This window comes from Gorilla gorilla, chromosome 19 (assembly GCF_029281585.2).
Source record: "Gorilla gorilla gorilla isolate KB3781 chromosome 19, NHGRI_mGorGor1-v2.1_pri, whole genome shotgun sequence".
NCBI classification, from domain to species: domain Eukaryota; kingdom Metazoa; phylum Chordata; class Mammalia; order Primates; family Hominidae; genus Gorilla; species Gorilla gorilla.
The window spans coordinates 79,372,219-79,389,889 of record NC_073243.2 but is presented as its reverse complement, the minus strand read 5'-3'; the positions used below and the strand labels follow the sequence as shown (position 1 = coordinate 79,389,889).

The 17,671-nt window shown below is 42.3% G+C and overlaps 1 protein-coding gene across 3 annotated transcripts in view; it reads left to right on the top strand.

Moving 5' to 3' along the window:
* Window positions 1-17,671, top strand: part of ADAMTS12 (ADAM metallopeptidase with thrombospondin type 1 motif 12) — a 374,077-nt gene that overhangs the window by 129,048 nt on the left and 227,358 nt on the right. For all 3 annotated transcript variants that reach the window (XM_019013727.4, XM_055367552.2, XM_063700811.1), the window contains one exon: window positions 14,098-14,242. In XM_019013727.4, the coding sequence (XP_018869272.4) occupies window positions 14,098-14,242 (145 nt within the window). The remainder of the gene's footprint in view (window positions 1-14,097; window positions 14,243-17,671) is intronic.

Below are 17,671 nucleotides of genomic sequence, written 5' to 3'. Positions count from 1 at the left end.
CTTCATTAGTGATTTGGGGGTCATGATTTAAGTGTCAGACAGGCTGTCATTTGCTTCCAGCAAGTTCATCTCCAAGAACATTGCCTTGATCAGGGTTAAGGTTACTGAAAAATGGAGGGTACATTTTACTTTTAAGAAATATTCTGCTTTTTAATGTGCTTGAAGTAAGTATGAAATTATTTTTTAAAAAATTGTATCCAGATGCAAAATGTTAAACTTGATTAGATTTTGGATTACAAACAAAGACAGAACCAATGCAAAACTAAGATGTTTTGGGGACAATTTGAGAAATTCAAACATGGAATGAAAATAAGGTTATTTTAATTGTGGCATATTTACTAATTCTTTCAGGTGAAGTAATAGAACTGTGGTTATACAGGAGAATGTCTGCTCCTTAAGACTTGCCTGATGAAGTATTTAGGGCTAAATTGCCATGATGTCTGCAAGTTACCTTCAAATGGTTGAGCATATATGTTAGAAATCAAAGGTGGCAAAATACTTGTTAGTCTAAGGGTGGGCATATGTGTGTCTATTTTTAAATTTTCTGTACTTTAAAAATTTTGCAAAATAAAACATTGGGAAAAGAAAAAAGATCATTCACATATATACTTAAATCAACCTTTTCCCTGTAATTTAACACCCAGGACTTCCTGCCTAGCTTGCAGAGAGACTGGGACTGTTTGTAGTGGGTTGGTTTTGGTGTGTTATGTTCATATGCAGAATAGCACTGCTTTAAACTGTTTGTAGGCATCTTGGATGCTGAGAGAATGGTAAGAATCGAGGGTGCAAGTGGGGGTGGGAGTTGAACTCTAATGAAGATGCCTGGTCAATTTGGGCCTTGTTTAAGAAAAAAAATCATCAAATTTTAGAAAGCACTTAGCCATTCTGTCTTCAATGTTGTCACTATATATTATGCCCAGTTTTAAAGCTCATTTCCCGGACCCCACCCCATCTACCATGGAGAAAGTAGATCTTTTGGTTTAGGCCTAGCAAAAGAGGTAAGTTAGACTGAAGTTTTGCCTTACTAATCTCTTCCCCGAAGAATTTAATTCTTATGAAGGAAAAAAGTTATTCTTTTTCCACTATGTTATTTTTCCAAAGCTGATGGCTTTGGAGTGCTGGACTCTCAATGTTCAGTTCTGGTGTTATTTCAAGAGGAATATTGACAAGCTACAGTATGTTTCAGGGAGAATGACCAGACTGCTGAAGAATTAGCACAATGGGAAATGTCAAATGGTTGAAAGGAATGGAAGCATTTAACATGAGAAGAGAAATCTTAGTGGCACATGATAAATGTCATCCAATCTAAGGATATATTATGTATAAAAGATATTAGACATATTCAGGTATAGTTCCAGAAGGCAGAACTAAGATGATGAACAGAAATTATAAGGACTCAGATTTTTCATCATGACATAAAGGGAAGAGATTTCTAATAATTAAAGTAGGTTAGCAATCATAGATGACTTGAGAAATAGTCTCTCCTCGCTGGAAATGCATTTGTATGTGTAGACGAGCGTGTTTGAGGAGGCAGTTCCAGTATCAGCTGAAAACAGAGCCCTTGCAGAGTCTTACAGTGCTAGGATTATCTGGTTTTATAGAAGAAGCCAGTATTGTTTCTTAATGAATGCTATGTGTGGCACTACAGCCCTGTAGGTGCTTCCTCATGATATTTCTTTTGTTCTTAACAGCTGTATCAAGTATGCATTCCCTGTTTCCCTATGAAAAGTCTGAGACTCAGCCATCAATCCATTTGACCAAGGTCACACAGAATCAGTGTAAGAACTCAGATCCACATTAACTGTAAAGCCCAAGCTCCCCATTCCATATCAGTAGTTTTGAATCTGGAACCAGAATTTAAAATAAATGAAATAGAGTGGCACAGAATGGAATATATCAGAATGCCTCCCACATAGGAAAAGGTGGAAGCATTGTTTCCTACAACATTTGTTTGCATGTGAACCGGTTGTGACATGAAATGTACTTTATACTGTGGGTCACGGCCAATGCCCTAATGTCATGGACCTTTGGCCTCCTGGACTTCCCTGAATGGGTCTACTTTGGTGATCCATTTCCATGACCACCCCCTAGGGTGTATTAGTTTCCTAGGGCTGCTTTCACAAATCACCACAAAGTGGCATGAAACAACACACATTTATTCTCTTCCAATCCTTGGGGTCAGAAGTCAAAAATCAAATGTTGCCATGGCTACCTTCGTTTTGGAGAGTCCAGGGGAGAATCTGTTTTCTTGCCTTTTTCATTTTCTAGAGGTCACCTTGGCTCCTGGCTCCTTCATCACATCACTCCAGCCTCTTGCCCCTGTCACTTCATCTCCTACTTGTGCAGATCCTCTTGCCTTCCTCTTATAAGGGCCCTTCTGATTACATAGGTCAACCCTGATGGTGCAGGACAGTTCCCCGTCTCAAGATTTTTAATGTAATCACATCTGCAAACTCCCTTCTGCTAAGTAAAGTAAGATATTGGCAGGTTCCAGGGATTAGGACGTGGACAGCTTTGGGGGACTATATTCAGCCTAACACACCAGGCTTGCTTTACAAATTCTGAATGCTCAAACTTAAACAGTCCCCTTTCTGACCACCACTTCCTCTGCATTTGCCTTCTTTGTCATTTCCCTTGACTTGCTTTTCACAATCTCAGCTAAGCCTTCAACCTGGCTGCATAAAAGATCAGCTCCTTCTCCCATTCCTCAGAGCAGTTTCCCAAATGCCCATGTACTTGCCTTAAGCAGATGATCTTACCTCCTACTTAAAGAGAAAAAGAGGTTCCTGGTGTGTATTGCTTCAGCTCCCATCCTCTCTTTTCTCCCTGTGCTATCCTGGAAGGAGAACACAGCACTGCTAGTCACTCTGAAGTACCAGAGAACAATGAATAGTTTACTGAAGATGTCATAGGTAAAAATGGTAAAGGAGATTATGTTGTACATTTCCTATCATGCTCCGGGGAAGAATCCCCGTTTTCTTCCTGCAAATCTTTCACTTTGGCTGCCAGCTGCTGTATCTCCCTCCATGGATCTTTTCCCTTCTGGCCTTGTCATCTCCAGGTCACCCCTTTCTCTGTACGTGGGTTATTTCCAGGCCTCCTAACTTTTTTCTTCTTTCTTTCCTTTATTTATTTATTTATTTTTATTTTTTTTGAGGTGGGGTCTCACTATGCTGCCCAGGCTGGAGTGCAGTGGCACGATCTCGGCTCACTGCAACCCCCGCCTCCCGGGTTCACACCATTCTCCTGCCTCAGCCTCCCGAGTAGCTGGGACTGCAGGCACCCGCCACCACGCCCGGCTAACTTTTTGTATTTTTAGTAGAGATGGGGTTTCACTGTGTTAGCCAGGATGGTCTCGATCTCCTGACCTCGTGATCCACCTGCCTCGGCCTCCCAAAGTGCTGGGATTACATGCGTGAGCCACTGCGCCCAGCCTCTTTTATTTTTTTATTTTTATTATTTCTTTGAGACGGCATCTTTATCACTCTGTCACCCAGGCTGGAGTGCAGTGGCACGATCTTGGCTCACTGCAACCTCCGTTTCCCGGGTTCAAGCGATTCTCCTGTCTCAGCCTCCTGAGTGGCTGGGACTACAGGCGCATGCCACGACACCTGACTAATGTTGTATTTTTAGTAGAAATGGGGTTTCACCATATTGGTCAGGCTGGTCTCAAACTCATGACCTCAGGTGATCCACCCGCCTGTGCCACCCAAAGTGCTGGGATTATAGGCGTGAGCCACCATGCCCGGCTCCCTTGTTTCTTAAACATGATTATTTCAGACTTTCTCAGCTCCTCTCCACCACCACTTTAATGTTGTCTTCAAGGATGTGAAAGCCTATTAGCCTAAGTAGGAAGATTGTTATTGCCCCCAGCCAAAAAATACTACAGTTACTCAGACCTATTCTCCTTACAGGGTAGTGGGGGATTACATATAACTAAAATGAATTTATTTTGCTATAATTATGACATTAGTGGGCCGTAGAAAATGGAGACAGCGGGTGTGGGCATATTCTGTAAAGAAAGACCCTGTGGGAAGGCAAATCTTTCTTTGTCTTTTTGTTTTAGAGACATGATGCAGATATAAATATTCATTAATGTCCTCATTTATGTCTCTAACATCTCACTCGACCTCCTCTTCATTTTGCTACCCTTTCTCTGCTGTGACTCTTGGTGAAATCAACACTACCAAATTCCTCCTGGTTAGCCTATGTCCATCACTAAGCCATCAGAGGTGGCATTCCCCTCTGCCACAGATCATTGTGAAACATCCCTGGAATGCTGTGTGTGAGGCCTTCACAGTAAGGAGGATGGTCACCGTGTGGCCACAGCAACAGCCTTGCCTGGCTGCCCCTCCTTCCAGGGTGGGAGCATTCCCTCATCAGGAATCCTTGCCCATCAGGATGGGAGAAGAAGGCCCAGGGCCATGTTCTTCCCAGCCTTGGAAAGGCTTTATGTCCTCCGGTGAAGGATGGTTTCTGGTTTGAAAATGGTGAGCTACTGGGGTATCATGAAAAAGCAGTGCTGTATCAAGGCTAAATCCGCCATAATGGCTTTTTGCTTCCCACGGGGAAAGTGCTTTCACTACTGGAAGCAGGTTCTCTCCCATTGTTCTCCCTAATAACATGTTTCCTGGGCTCCCGATGTGCTAGCAATTTTTCCTCTTTCTTTTAGTCAGACATTTTATTTTTTGGTGAGACATGGCAAATGTGGGTTTATGGATTGCTGCTTAGAAGCACATACACACGCACACACACACACACACACACACACACACACACACAGAGCAAAGACAAAGAAATTATGAGAAACAGAAAACTTTTCTGATAGAAGATTGTTGGGTGCAAGATAGGTAGTAAAAAATGACCAGAAAACTCTGGCATTCCTCTTTTTGCTCAGGGCTTCAAAGAACCATATTTTCAGGTGGTATCATTTATGGGGCTCCCACCCTTTTCCCTGAGAACAGTGTTAGAGAGAAGTTCTGCTGAGCTTTTTAGATGCTACAGTGTCTCTTAGTTGATGCTCCTGGATTTCGTTGGTTTATCCAGAAATGCATGGTTTGAGATGTAATGAAAATTCCTTTCCTAATTTTCTTGTATGTCAGGCCAGCTTTTTCCTTTTCCTAATTTTCTTCAGCATGTATGTCAGCCCAGCTTCTTTCAGAATGCCCATTTTCTTCTTGACATGAAATAATTTCACATTTATTTTACATTTCAAATGCAAAACATGTATTCAGCTAGAGTATCTGCCTACTGGAATGTTTTTCAAATCTTTTTTTTTTTTTTTTGCATCTTTTTATCGTCCTAGTCTGCCAAGCTATTATAAAAATTGTGAACCTTGAATTCAGGGGAATAGTCTTTACAAACTGCAATCAACAATTGTCATAGTTAGAACTTCTTTTGATGATGAAGGTTAACTAAGTGTTAATTGGGGCCATTACTAGTACTTCTCTATATCTTTAATGCTATGCCAGTTGGGGGTTGGGGGTGGGAGGTGAAAACAATTAAGCACCACATGATGGAAGAATGCAGTGCTTTCCAAAGGGTGGTACATAGATTATCTATAACAGAAACCTCAGGATGCTTGCTACAGTGCAGATTCCTGGGTCTCACGCTAGATTTGCTGAATCTCTGTGCAGGGCTCCTGGGCATACGCATTTTTAACAAGCTCTCCATGTGATTCTTTTGCACATTAAAATTGGAGAACCTCTGGACTAGTGGGTCACCTGACGCCTTATTCTCTTTGGTGGTTGCGTTATTTCTAAAAATCCACTTTATTGGACTGAATGGCTGTCTATCAATGACTTACTCTTCTTTCTGTAGGAACAATAGTTTGTGAATCTGTGGGAGCAGCTCTTGGGAATTAAAACGAAATAAATGCACTCAGTTCCAAGTGCTATCAAGTGAGAAACAAAGATAATTAACAAAAAGGCAACTTTTCTAGTCTTATGTGAGGAGAGGGTTTTCTTCTAAAACCAAAAACTGAGTATTTCCAGAATAAACAACTATGTTAACCATACTTCAGGATAAGGAAATGACTGATTTAATCACGGAAGAGTTGAGATGCTGTCCATCAACATGACATCCACAGAGACAGCAGATTGACTGAAGGTTGGCACTGTTTGGGGTCATTTTCATGAATTACCTTATTTAGTTCTTGTCAGCAAAAACCATTTTGTCATGGTCATTTTACAGATGAGGAAACTAAGGCTCAGAGAAACAAAATTACTTGTGCAAAGCTACACTGCTTGTTAATGCTGGAAATGAGTGCTGAACTTAGCCTGTCTCTGAAGTCTGGCTTCTTTTACTAGAGAAAAACAGACTATGCTATAGAATCTGCTTCCAGCAGGAAATACAGGAGGCCAGGACCTGGCATCCATGGTTGATTTAGAGACTTGGAAATGAAGTCTGTTGAAGGTTTCAGCTCTAATTCCTTTGAAGAAATCTCCGTTTGGAAATTTGCTTGATTCTGCCCAAGAGATGCCCTAAGAACCAATTTCTCAGGCCAAGAAGATGCCTGGGATGTGCTGGAGGCTTGATTAGAAGCCTCGGCCAAGGCTTCCAGCTCTAAGACTCTATCAAAAAGGAAAAAAGAGAAATTGATTAATTCTGTCCCTGCTGAGATTTTTCTAGACTCAGTCACCACTGGTTCTACTTCAGTTAGTGGGGTATCATCTGATCTGTTTTGTGTTAACTAAGGGCAGGACTCTCCCTAGAGGAGAAGAATTTTCCTCCCCTCCCTGCTTGTTGGTGAGACCCACAAACTTTGCAGTTGTGAGAAAGTTACTTCTGTGGCCATGAGGAGAGAGAGAGTTGGAACTGACACATATAGTGCCTTCTCCTTATCCCACCAGTATCTGAATCTGGACTGTGAGTTGGGTATGTCGGAGTGTGTCCCACCTCCTGGCTGTATCACCTGAGTCTGACAAACCCCCATGACAACTACTAATGAGCAATTCCATCTTGCTTCCTTCTCTCTACCCTTCTGCCATCAGATACTGCCTACCCTGTCCATCGGTTCACACCTTCCTCCTTCTGCTCAGAATTTTAGTGACACTGACATCTGGAAATTTTAGTTTTACTTTTGTGGGAGCCCTTTACCCCCTTGCGCAAATCCACATCCTCTCTCTCCAGCCCTCAGACAAGCCCACTGCCATTGTTTTTCTGAGAACAACTTACTCCATTGCCTGTCTGCCATCAACTTCACTTCATACTTCTGCTGAAGGAGTCCTGCTTTTGTTCATTATGCCGAGAGGCTGAATGTCAGAGTGTGGCCCCTTCTTGCAGCCTAGTGATGGCTCAGGATCACTGCCACCGTGACATTCCTCCCATCTGTCTGGGTGGGCAGCACCTTTCTGCCTATTTGAGTTTCACCAGTATGACAGGGGGTAGCTTTTAAAAAATGCCTCTGTCCATTCCTACAGAAACCCTTAACTTGTGGCCCAGGCATCCCTTAGACTATCATAGCAGCTAATATCATAGTAGCATATTAGCATAATAGCTAATAGCCCAATATGCTTATCGGGCACTTACTATGTATGGATACTCATCCTAGCACTTTACACTGACTCGTTTAATACGCATGACATCCTTTAATGAGTTAATAAATAACTGTCAGTATTCATATTTATCAGATGAGGAAACTGAGGCGTAGGCTTCAGTTACTTGCAGCAAAGAGATGAGTCAAGCAGATGGACTCTAGAGTACCTGCTTTTAAAGCACCACTTTATACTGTGTTTGTGGTAGATGATGCTATGATGAAATGAGCAACTGTGCATTTATTGAGCACCTACCATATGTCAAGACCTCTGCTAGGCATTTTACATATAGTGTCTCGGATAGTCATAACCCTGCAAGTTAAAACTGATTTTGCCCCATCTTACAGATGAGACAACTGGGGCTCAATGTGTTAAGCAATGGGACCAAGATCACACAGCTCGTGCTGTTTCTATTCAACCATATCATACGTTTTTGATCCTATATTCTTTTAGAACCCATTTTGTCCATTTTCCAACAAAGGGATTATTTTTTCCCACTGCTTGGATTCTTGAGCTGCCAGCCAGTGGATGTGGTCTTGTGTATATTAGGGTTGTATTAGGCTCCTTCAGAAAGCATCTGAGAGGGATGAGGGACATGTAGGTTGATATTTCAGGGCTCTCAGGGTACAACTCCCTCTAGAAGTGGAACCCAGCTTCCAATTCTGCATGATCACAGCCCCCGTCCGTGGTTCCTGCTAGAACAAACATCTGTTCCCGTTCCATTCTGTCCTCAGGACAGTGGCAGCTCCCTCACATAGCCCTTATCCTGTTACATTTATTCCCAATGATTCATTTTAATTTCGGTGAATGTTGCATTTTTTATATCCAGGTGTTTCTATTGATTCTCTGAAGCCTGTGTGCAGTGCACGGATGTTCCCAATCTGGCTCCTGATGTATTTGCTTATGAAAACCAAACCATTATAGTGAAGTAGGTCACATTTTTGCAGTTCATTTTCTTTTAAGGCAAGTGCTTAAATTGGTCCTGATGACAGCTGTCATCACTATAGGTGAATATACTTATGATTATGAATCTCTCTCTTTCCTTACTTGGCCAATCTTTACAAATAAGCTGTCCAATATTGGAGCCGCTAACTGCCTGTGGCTGCTTAAATTTAAGCTAATTAAATTTAAATAAAATTAAAAATTCAGCTTCTCTATTGCATTAGTTATATCTCAAGTGCTCAACAGCTGCATGGGGTTAGTGGCTCCCAAATTGAACAGTGCAGACACAGAACGTCTTCATCACCACAGGAAGTTGTGTTGGACAGCGCTGTTTTAGGGCAGAGGGACCAGCTCTGTTGTGTTGCTGTATCCCTAATACCTGCTTGGCACATGGTAACTATCAGGCGGATACACCAATGTCTTCCTGGCTTCAGTCCATATTTCTGTGAAACCACATGAGTTACTAGGGCTGCCCAGACTCATATGCAAAATCTTCATGAATTGATGACATCACTGGTCACTCTCTTCATTGGCTTCATGGAGGCCACTTAGGCATCACAGCAGAGGGTAGGGTGTGCTGGGTGAAATCTTCCCAGTGGTCCTACTCCCACCTCTCTTTATTCTGAGGCTTCTGTAATCTCTTGACTTATACTTTCTGCTGACTTATTATTTTGGCTGTGTATTACATGAGAAAAAAACTGTCTCTTGCAAACCAGCAACAAGAAATAATAATTTGGAGAGCCTCTCATGGCTTTAGGACTGTGCCAAGTGTTCTGGAGTCTGTGGAAGTTCAATCTTGGCTTCGCCACCTAAAAGCAGCCACTCTCAGTGGCCTCCGAAACACAGTGCTGGAATCCATAGCACCCATGGAAGTGCCGCTCCAGTGAGGGCTGTGTTCTGTGGGGAAGGGCTCTGTGACACAGGACTTCAGGTCTGGGCTCTAGGCCCAGTGCCACCAGAGGCCATAGGTTTGCCTCTTGAGTTGTGTGAACACTAAGTCCTTTTCAGCATAAAATTACCCCGGGCTTTGCTGTTCCCTTCCCTACTTGTTAATGAACATCAGCCTTGTCTTCATGGCTGGATTGTATATAAACCTTGAGGGCAGGGTCAGTACCTTTCTTAGCCCTCTCAGCACAGGGCTGACCCTATGATAGATATAGATTGATACTTTGTAAGAGGAATTTTTGGGGTGCAATTTTATCCTTTTTCCTGTCTATATGATGGGGAACAGGTGATGTCTTTTCCAGTGCTTTGTATACTATTGGGTACCTTGGGTACCTCTTTATCCCCAATTTTTTTTTCTGTTCTTGATTTCAGAATATGTTGTGTTGTCTTTGTCACTACAAGAATAAACAAATTCATCTGGTAACATCTGCGAGTTTCAAATGAGTAAAAGGAATTTTCAAGGCAGGGTGACGGTTTCGGAAGCACAGTTCCATCGCACAAGTCTGGGGTGCCTTCATGTGTCTTTTACACTATCACTGGCTCTTACCCTTCAGGCTTTACTTGTGGTACTCCAGAAGGCACAACAGCATGGGGTGGGTGACTCTTCAAGGTCTCTAGTCTCTGTGACTCTAGAACATTCTATTCACAAATTCCATATAAGATGCTGTCAGTTTCCCACTAACCTCAGATCACTGTCACTAATTGAAGTAAAATATCACATACATCAAGAGGACTAATATGTTGATGCAAGTTGAGGGGAGGGAGGAGAGATTACAGGCAACTCTTCTCACTCTGGGACTGTTCTGAAGAGTGCAACAATCCTTCCCCATCCTTCCTCATCAAAGAGCAGTGGAGGTCAAATACCAGCTGGCTCACACCAATGCATCTCAGCCTTTGGTCTTATCCCTACCATCTGGGCTTGCCATATTTCTCCTAAAGCAATATGAAGAGTCTGATTTAATAAGCCAGGGGAAATTCACCCACTGTAACAAAATCTTTTTTGTTGGTCAGCCCCTAACTCTTCAAATGAACTAGTAGCCTTTTTGTGTTTGTGCGTATATCAAATATTTTTTCCTCCAAAGAATTCAAAATAGGCTCAAAACTAACATTTTAGTGTTGGAAATCAGGATCATTGTTACCCTTGGGGGATGTTATTGATCTGGAGAAGGAACAGGGAGTCTCTCAGCTGCTGGTAATGTTCTATTTCTGCATCTAGGTGTTCTTTTTATAAAACATTTATGAGGATTTACAACTAGGATTTTGCACATCTCTCCATATGTTTATAATGCTTCAAAATAAAGTTTATTTAAAACAGTTTTTAGTAGACTTGGGAAGCACAGATACTTATTTATTTATTTATTTTGAGATGGAGTTTTGTTCCCTCTTGTCTCCCAGGCTGGAGTGCAATGGGGCCATCTCGGCTCACTGCAACCTCCGCCTCCCAGGCTTAAGCAATTCTCCTGCCTCAGCCTCCCAAGTAGCTGGGATTACAGGCATGTGCCACCACACCTGGCTAATTTTTGTAGTTTTAGTGGAGACAGGATTTCACCATGCTGTTTCACCATGTTGGCCAGGCTGGTCTCGAACTCCTGACCTTGGGTGATCCACCCACCTTGGCCTCCCAAAGAGCTGGGATTACAGGCATGAGCCACCGTGCCCAGCCAGATGTTTTTAACTTAGTTAAAACAAGTAGGTGAGTTTATTTCCAAAAGAGAGTTAGCGGTATGCAGAGACTCCTGGATACTGGGTGGGAGAAGAGCAGATGACACAGGAGGTGAAGGGCCATGTTTATCTTCGAGCTTTAGCCTAGGGCTCATCCTGCCCAGGTTCTTCTGAATGCCCAGTGCAAGTCCTCACTAAATTGGATACTTTTTCCTCAATTCCATTTCTATTCTCCTTTAAAGATGTAAGAGAAGTGGGCAGGTTGCAAAGAAGACCGGAATGGAAACTATTTTCTTTGGATAAGGTACAGACCTTGTAACAGAAGAAGGTGATTCTCTTGGGCAATTTGCTTCAGGGAAAGTATGGGGCCAGCCCTTTCTTTGGAAAGCAAACCACAGGTGATTTTTTTCTAGCATGACCCTGGCTCCAGTTAGATGAGAAGAGATCAATAAACTGGGCCCACCTGGGTACTAGATGTACAAAGCCCTGTGTTTATATGTTGGGAGAGAGAAGAGGTGCAGAGCTCAGCTGAGGAATTCCCCACCTCACTCTCCCTACAGCTGCTTCATCCCCTCTCCTACCTATTCCTTTCTCTGTGACAAACACACGAGATCCTGGGACCAGCAGCCTACTTGCATGTCAGCAGATCTCTGGCTTCTCCTCTAGTGGATGAGTCAGCAGCTCTCACAGGTTTCCAGGTAGCTTCTGAGAAATATTGAGGCTGAATAGGTGATTTTCCGCGTGCACCCTGGCAAGACCACTTTGTGGAGGAATGCAAATGGAGTAAGCCTTTAGGAAGATGCTGGTTTGGTTCTCAGGCTTTCTTATTCATGTTGCCCATAAAATGGTTATTATGTCCTCAAGTGGAGCCCCATCTGTTTCTTCTGTGCCACTTGGGTCCAAAATTTGAGGCTGAGGAAATATCAATAACTCCTTCATCTTGATGGTGTCTTTTGTAGTTTTTCTCCTTCAAGGACATCAGTATTGGGCTGATAGCAGGTACACTAAGGGCCCCTAGGTCCAATCATCTTTGAGGACTCCTGGACTTCTACTTTGTTTCCATAGAACAAATGAGCTTTCTGACAACAGGCTCACATTTTCCTCTTGTGCCTGGTCTCTGACTCAGAGGAGAAACGGAACCAAATCTTAGTACTGCACAGAGTCTGTTTCCTACTATTTTATGGCAGTTATTTGACAACTATCTTTGGGCTTTGTCTGTTCTTCCTTCCTGTTCCAGAGATTGTCCTCAGAGACAGATACTGAAAAAAATGTCATGTTTTCTAAGCAATGTAAGCATAGAAGCAAATTATGTCAGATGTAACTGCTATTGGAGTTGGTAGTTAAAGTATTACCCCTCTGCATTTATAAAGCAGTTTGCATGGCACTTTTACAAGCTTCACCTCATTTGATTCCCCGAACAGCCCTATGAGGTAGTAGGCATTGCCCCCTTTTACAGAAGAGGACTTTGTGCCTCAAAAAGTTTGCATGACCCATTGAAGGTCACACAGCTATTCTTATTACTCCCAGTAAAGTGCTCTATTTTTTCTATTGTGCTTATTATTAAAGACATTCTAAGGTCAGCAATCAAAATAGGAAGCTGATTGTGAGGTTTATGTTAAGATCTTGTTACATTACTGGCTACAGTGAAGCAAACATTTTGGAAAGACTCCCACGTCTAGAGCTGTCCAGTGGAGACCAGCATCCCCCTTTGTTGGAGCCCCTCTTGCCTCCTGACTGTGGGGGCTCCTCAGCTTGTCTTCAGACTCATCTGCAGAGCAGGAAGCCTTGAGTTACTGATGAATAGTGAAAGGACCTTGAACCTTGAAAGCCTTTTGCAGTTTCCCTAAGCCCCCCATGTTTCCAAGTTTAGTTTTGCAACCTTAACATTTACTGAACTGCTATATTGACTCTGGAGACCCTATTACAATAAAATGACATAGAATCAGAGATCCAGAAAGAGCCTAATGGTAGGTGAGACTATGATCCAGGCCCTCTTCTAAGAGCTTTGCATACATTAACTCATTTACTCTTCATAGCAACCCTTGATTTATCCTATTTTTCAGCTGAGAAATTAAAAACTCAGCCAGTCACTTGCTCACTATTGCATGGAGAAGTTGTTTAATTTGAACCCAGTTTAATTCCCGAGTCTGAGCTCCTGATCACTTTAATGTGATGCCCCAAGCAGTCTGACTAGGTCAGGTCCTTTGTTTCATAGACTTAGCGTTGAGATCCTGAGAGTTAAACCCATCTTAGGAGATCATTGGCAAAGCCGTTTTCTAAGCACCTCAAATGGGCACTAAACATTTTCCTAAAAGGACAAGAGAGTTGTAGGTTATAGCACTTCTAGACCTGACCTCTAAAAGGAGTTACTCGTTGGCCAGTGTTCTGTAGCATATCACTGATTTTCTTATCTGTGAAATGAGAATATTCCCCTTTCCCTAGAAACTGACAGAGGGCTTTCTGCTGTAGGCCTCTGAAACTCAGTCTCAGATCAAGGACTTTGCATTATGTTTCTTTGTTTTCTTGAGTGAAGAGTGCCATTAAACACTTCCAGCCACACAGTTGTGTGAACATGTAGCTGGGCTACCCCCATGCAGGTAAATGTTCTAAAAATTGTCAATGGAGTGTGGGACATAGGTCCCAACTCCATAATAGAACAACTGGGAAGCACTGGGTCTTCATTTGGGATCCATAGATATCCAGCAATGGGTTTTAGAGGAATCCGTGAACCTAAAGAATTGTAGGCTACATTTCGGACACATGTGTATATGTGCACTTTTTTCAATAAGGTCACAAAGGGATCTGTGACTCCTAAATATTTAATAACGATGACTATAAAGATATTTCACTAAATTATTTGTATGTAACTCTTCTATGAGATCGAACAGCAGACTCTGAAAGCACTGGTCTTAGGAGTTTCAGAGATACTCATAAGCTATATAATTTTTCATTTTGTTTTTAGTATGTATATAGAATTGGTTAAAATAAACTTTCTTATTGAATGTATTTACAGACTGGATTTTTCCAGCTACCACATGGAGAATTTTTCATTGAACCCGTGAAGAAGCATCCACTGGTTGAGGGAGGGTACCACCCGCACATCGTTTACAGGAGGCAGAAAGTTCCAGAAACCAAGGAGCCAACCTGTGGATTAAAGGGTATTGTGACTCACATGTCCTCCTGGTTTGAAGAACCTGTTTGGTTCTTTTGGTTGTTTTATTAAAACATGACCTATTCTTACTCAAGTCTCTTATCTCCTCTGTATTCTTTTTTTTTTAAATATCTTCATGACATTCAAATCTCTTCTGTATTCTCTTGCCAGAAAGTGTACATTCTTTTTGCTTGTATAAACCCTTTCACTTGTCAATACTCGAGTCTCTGCATATTCTTAATGAGAAGGAAATAAAAGCATCTTTGCCACATTAATTGATGATGCTCATAAGACATTTACAATGAATTTTTTTTAAAAAAACTTCTGAATAGTCTACAGGAAAATAATTAAAATAAAGACGTAATGATTTTTAGTATTAGCAGTGTTATAATACATTAGTATGGAATATTACCAGACAGCTCATCACATCTGCATATGGAAGGCAGATTTAAATGTTTGATGATGCTGATAATAATGTGTGAAGAAAAACTGAAAAAAATTATCAACACATTGTCAGATGATGAATTCAGTAAAGCCTCTTTTGGCTACACAGTGTTGTGTCTGCAGTTTGCTGAGCTGCGTTCCCTGCCCTTAAGCCCTAAGAATGGTCTGAATTGGTCCTCTTAGCCTTGTCCCAAATAATTTCATGTAGTTTTCAGAAGTAAACTGATCCAAGTCATTTCCTTGCAACTCCCACATTCTTCTTAGTGTGTAGGAGATAATAAACTGTGCATTAGTTTATCGGGATTGGGAATCGGGACAGTTTCTTAAATATTATGTAATGTCTCCTTTCTTCAGAGAAAAAAACAATTCCAGAGGGGCTGTTAACAAAAGGAATCCCTAACATTATTTATGAGTCTTGAGGATTTGGAAACAATGGACCTCAAAGGGAAAACAGATGATGAGGCAGTGAGGGAAGGTGGATCCTGAAAAGGGCAGGAGGGACTCAGAACTGGAGCTTTGCAAATAGAATGAAAGGACAAGAGGACAAGCAACTTCTCTACAGACTTCACCCAGTCCCTATGCCAGATAGCAACTTCCCTGGGAGTTTCTTCTATCATCTTAGCAGAGCATGTAAGCGACAAGAAACTTTTGAGTCTAAAATGTTTTCTGTACACAAAAACACACAACTGCTTTAAATTGTTGACTTCAGTAAGCTACTGCAGCTTTATTCTAAATTAGATAACTTGCTGGCTAAATCCTCTAACAAGTACCAAGAAAAGGGATGAAATATATCATGTAGCTGATTTGAGTGATGAAGGTATCAATATAGATAAGTTAGTCTTAATGTGAATATCTAGAGTTCTCTTGTTTGTCATTGATCCAGTCACCTGGATAATTGCCCAATTCCTATTACACTCTGGGTGATGGGGAACACTTTGTGATTTTATACCTTTTAAATCACTAGAACATCAATACGGTGGAGAAAGTTACTAGGACAGTGAGTGATCTTGGCTGGACACTTGCTCCTGTAGGCATCCTTGCTCTGTGAAATGAGTGAGACTATTCCTCATCTACCCACCTTGAACACCTCTCTCTCATAACTCCCCTATTGAGGCAGAGTTAATTACAAATGAATTGAGAATAGCAAATATTTAGTCATGAAAACAGAAAGGATGGATAAGAAAAGAGTGGGGTTTACAACTATCATGGCCCCCTATTAGGGCATATGCAACACCACAATTATGTTTGTCATCCCATTTCATGTTGTTCTTCTAGGCCGATCTCAAGACTTTCCACTTCTAAAGAACCTTCTCTGATTAATGCCATACAATCTTTGCCTTGTGAATTTCTCCACAAGATAGAATTTCCACCAGATGGAATTTCTCCACCTTTGTACCTTGAGGTACTAAGCAAGTATGAGAGAGTATGTGGTAGAGAAATTCAAAAAAAGACACTCTCTTACACCTGCTTAGTACTCCAGAGTGTCAGAATTGAACAGCTCTACTAGAAGAACTTTTGAGGGTGCCTTATGTAGCTTCCTTCCTTCTTTCACCAAAGAGATAGTTGTGTCTCAGAGAAGGGAAAGAATTGTCAAAAGCATCAAGATAATTGATGTCAGAATATAGCCAAGCTCACAAGTCACGGTTCTATTCTACCTGAAGCTTTATATGGCCTCCGGTTTACTTTTTAAGTCTTCCTTGAATATACACCTTGTTTCATCAATAATTCTCACAAGCCCTATTAGAATAGGTATTCCCTCCCCAGTCAGTGTGTAACAGAGGGTTCAGTGCAAAGTAGGAATTCAGTAAGTCATCAAAAAGGAACTGACAAAGAGTATTTCATAGCCAAGAAGATGAAACTAGAGTATATTAGTGTCTAATATATATGTCACTCATGGAAAGAAAAAAGAAACATGCCTTTTCCAAATATTGAAGAATCAACTGTGTGTGATCATCTCTCTTCCTCAGACAATATGTGTAATGCATAGCTACTGTTTAAACAGTAGCTAGAGATCCAAGAATTGCTAATGTGCTTGTGAATATTCTTAAACTACACATGACGTTTAAAATTTTTAAATCTTTGTGTAATGAAATGTTCTTGGCCTTGCTGAACCAGGTCATTGCAGTGTTCTTATACCATATTGCCCTGCAGAGAGAACAGAATTAACTGACAGTAGTGGTGTCATTAGCCAACATTAAAGTACATTTCGGAGGGGTGGAGCCAAGATGGCTAAATAGGAACAGCTCCGGTCTACAGCTCCCAGCGTGAGCGACGCAGAAGATGGGTGATTTCTGCATTTCCATCTGAGGTACCGGGTTCATCTCACTAGGGAGTGCCAGACAGTGGGCGCAGGTCAGTGGGTGCGCGCACCGTGCGCAAGCCAAAGCAGGGCGAGGCATTGCCTCACTTGGGAAGCACAAGGGGTCAGGGAGTTCCCTTTCTGAGTCAAAGAAAGGGGTGACAGACGGCACCCGGAAAATCGGGTCACTCCCACCCGAATACTGCACTTTTCCGATGGGCTTAAAACACGGCGCACCAGGAGATTATATCCCGCACATGCCTCGGAGGGTCCTACGCCCACGGAGTCTCACTGATTGCTAGCACAGCAGTCTGAGATCAAATAGCAAGGCGGCAGCGAGGCTGGGGGAGGGGCGTCCGCCATTGCCCAGGCTTGATTAAGTAAACAAAGCAGCCGGGAAGCTCGAACTGGGTGGAGCCCACCACAGCTCAAGGAGGCCTGCCTGCCTCTGTAGGCTCCACCTCTGGGGGCAGGGCACAGACAAACAAAAAGACAGCAGTAACCTCTGCAGACTTAAATGTCCCTGTCTGACAGCTTTGAAGAGAGCAGGGGTTCTCCCAATACCCAGCTGGAGATCTGAGAACGGGCAGACGGCCTCCTCAAGTGGGTCCCTGACCCCCGACCCCCGAGCAGCCTAACTGGGAGGCACCCCCCAGCAGGGGCACACTGACACCTCACATGGCAGGGTACTCC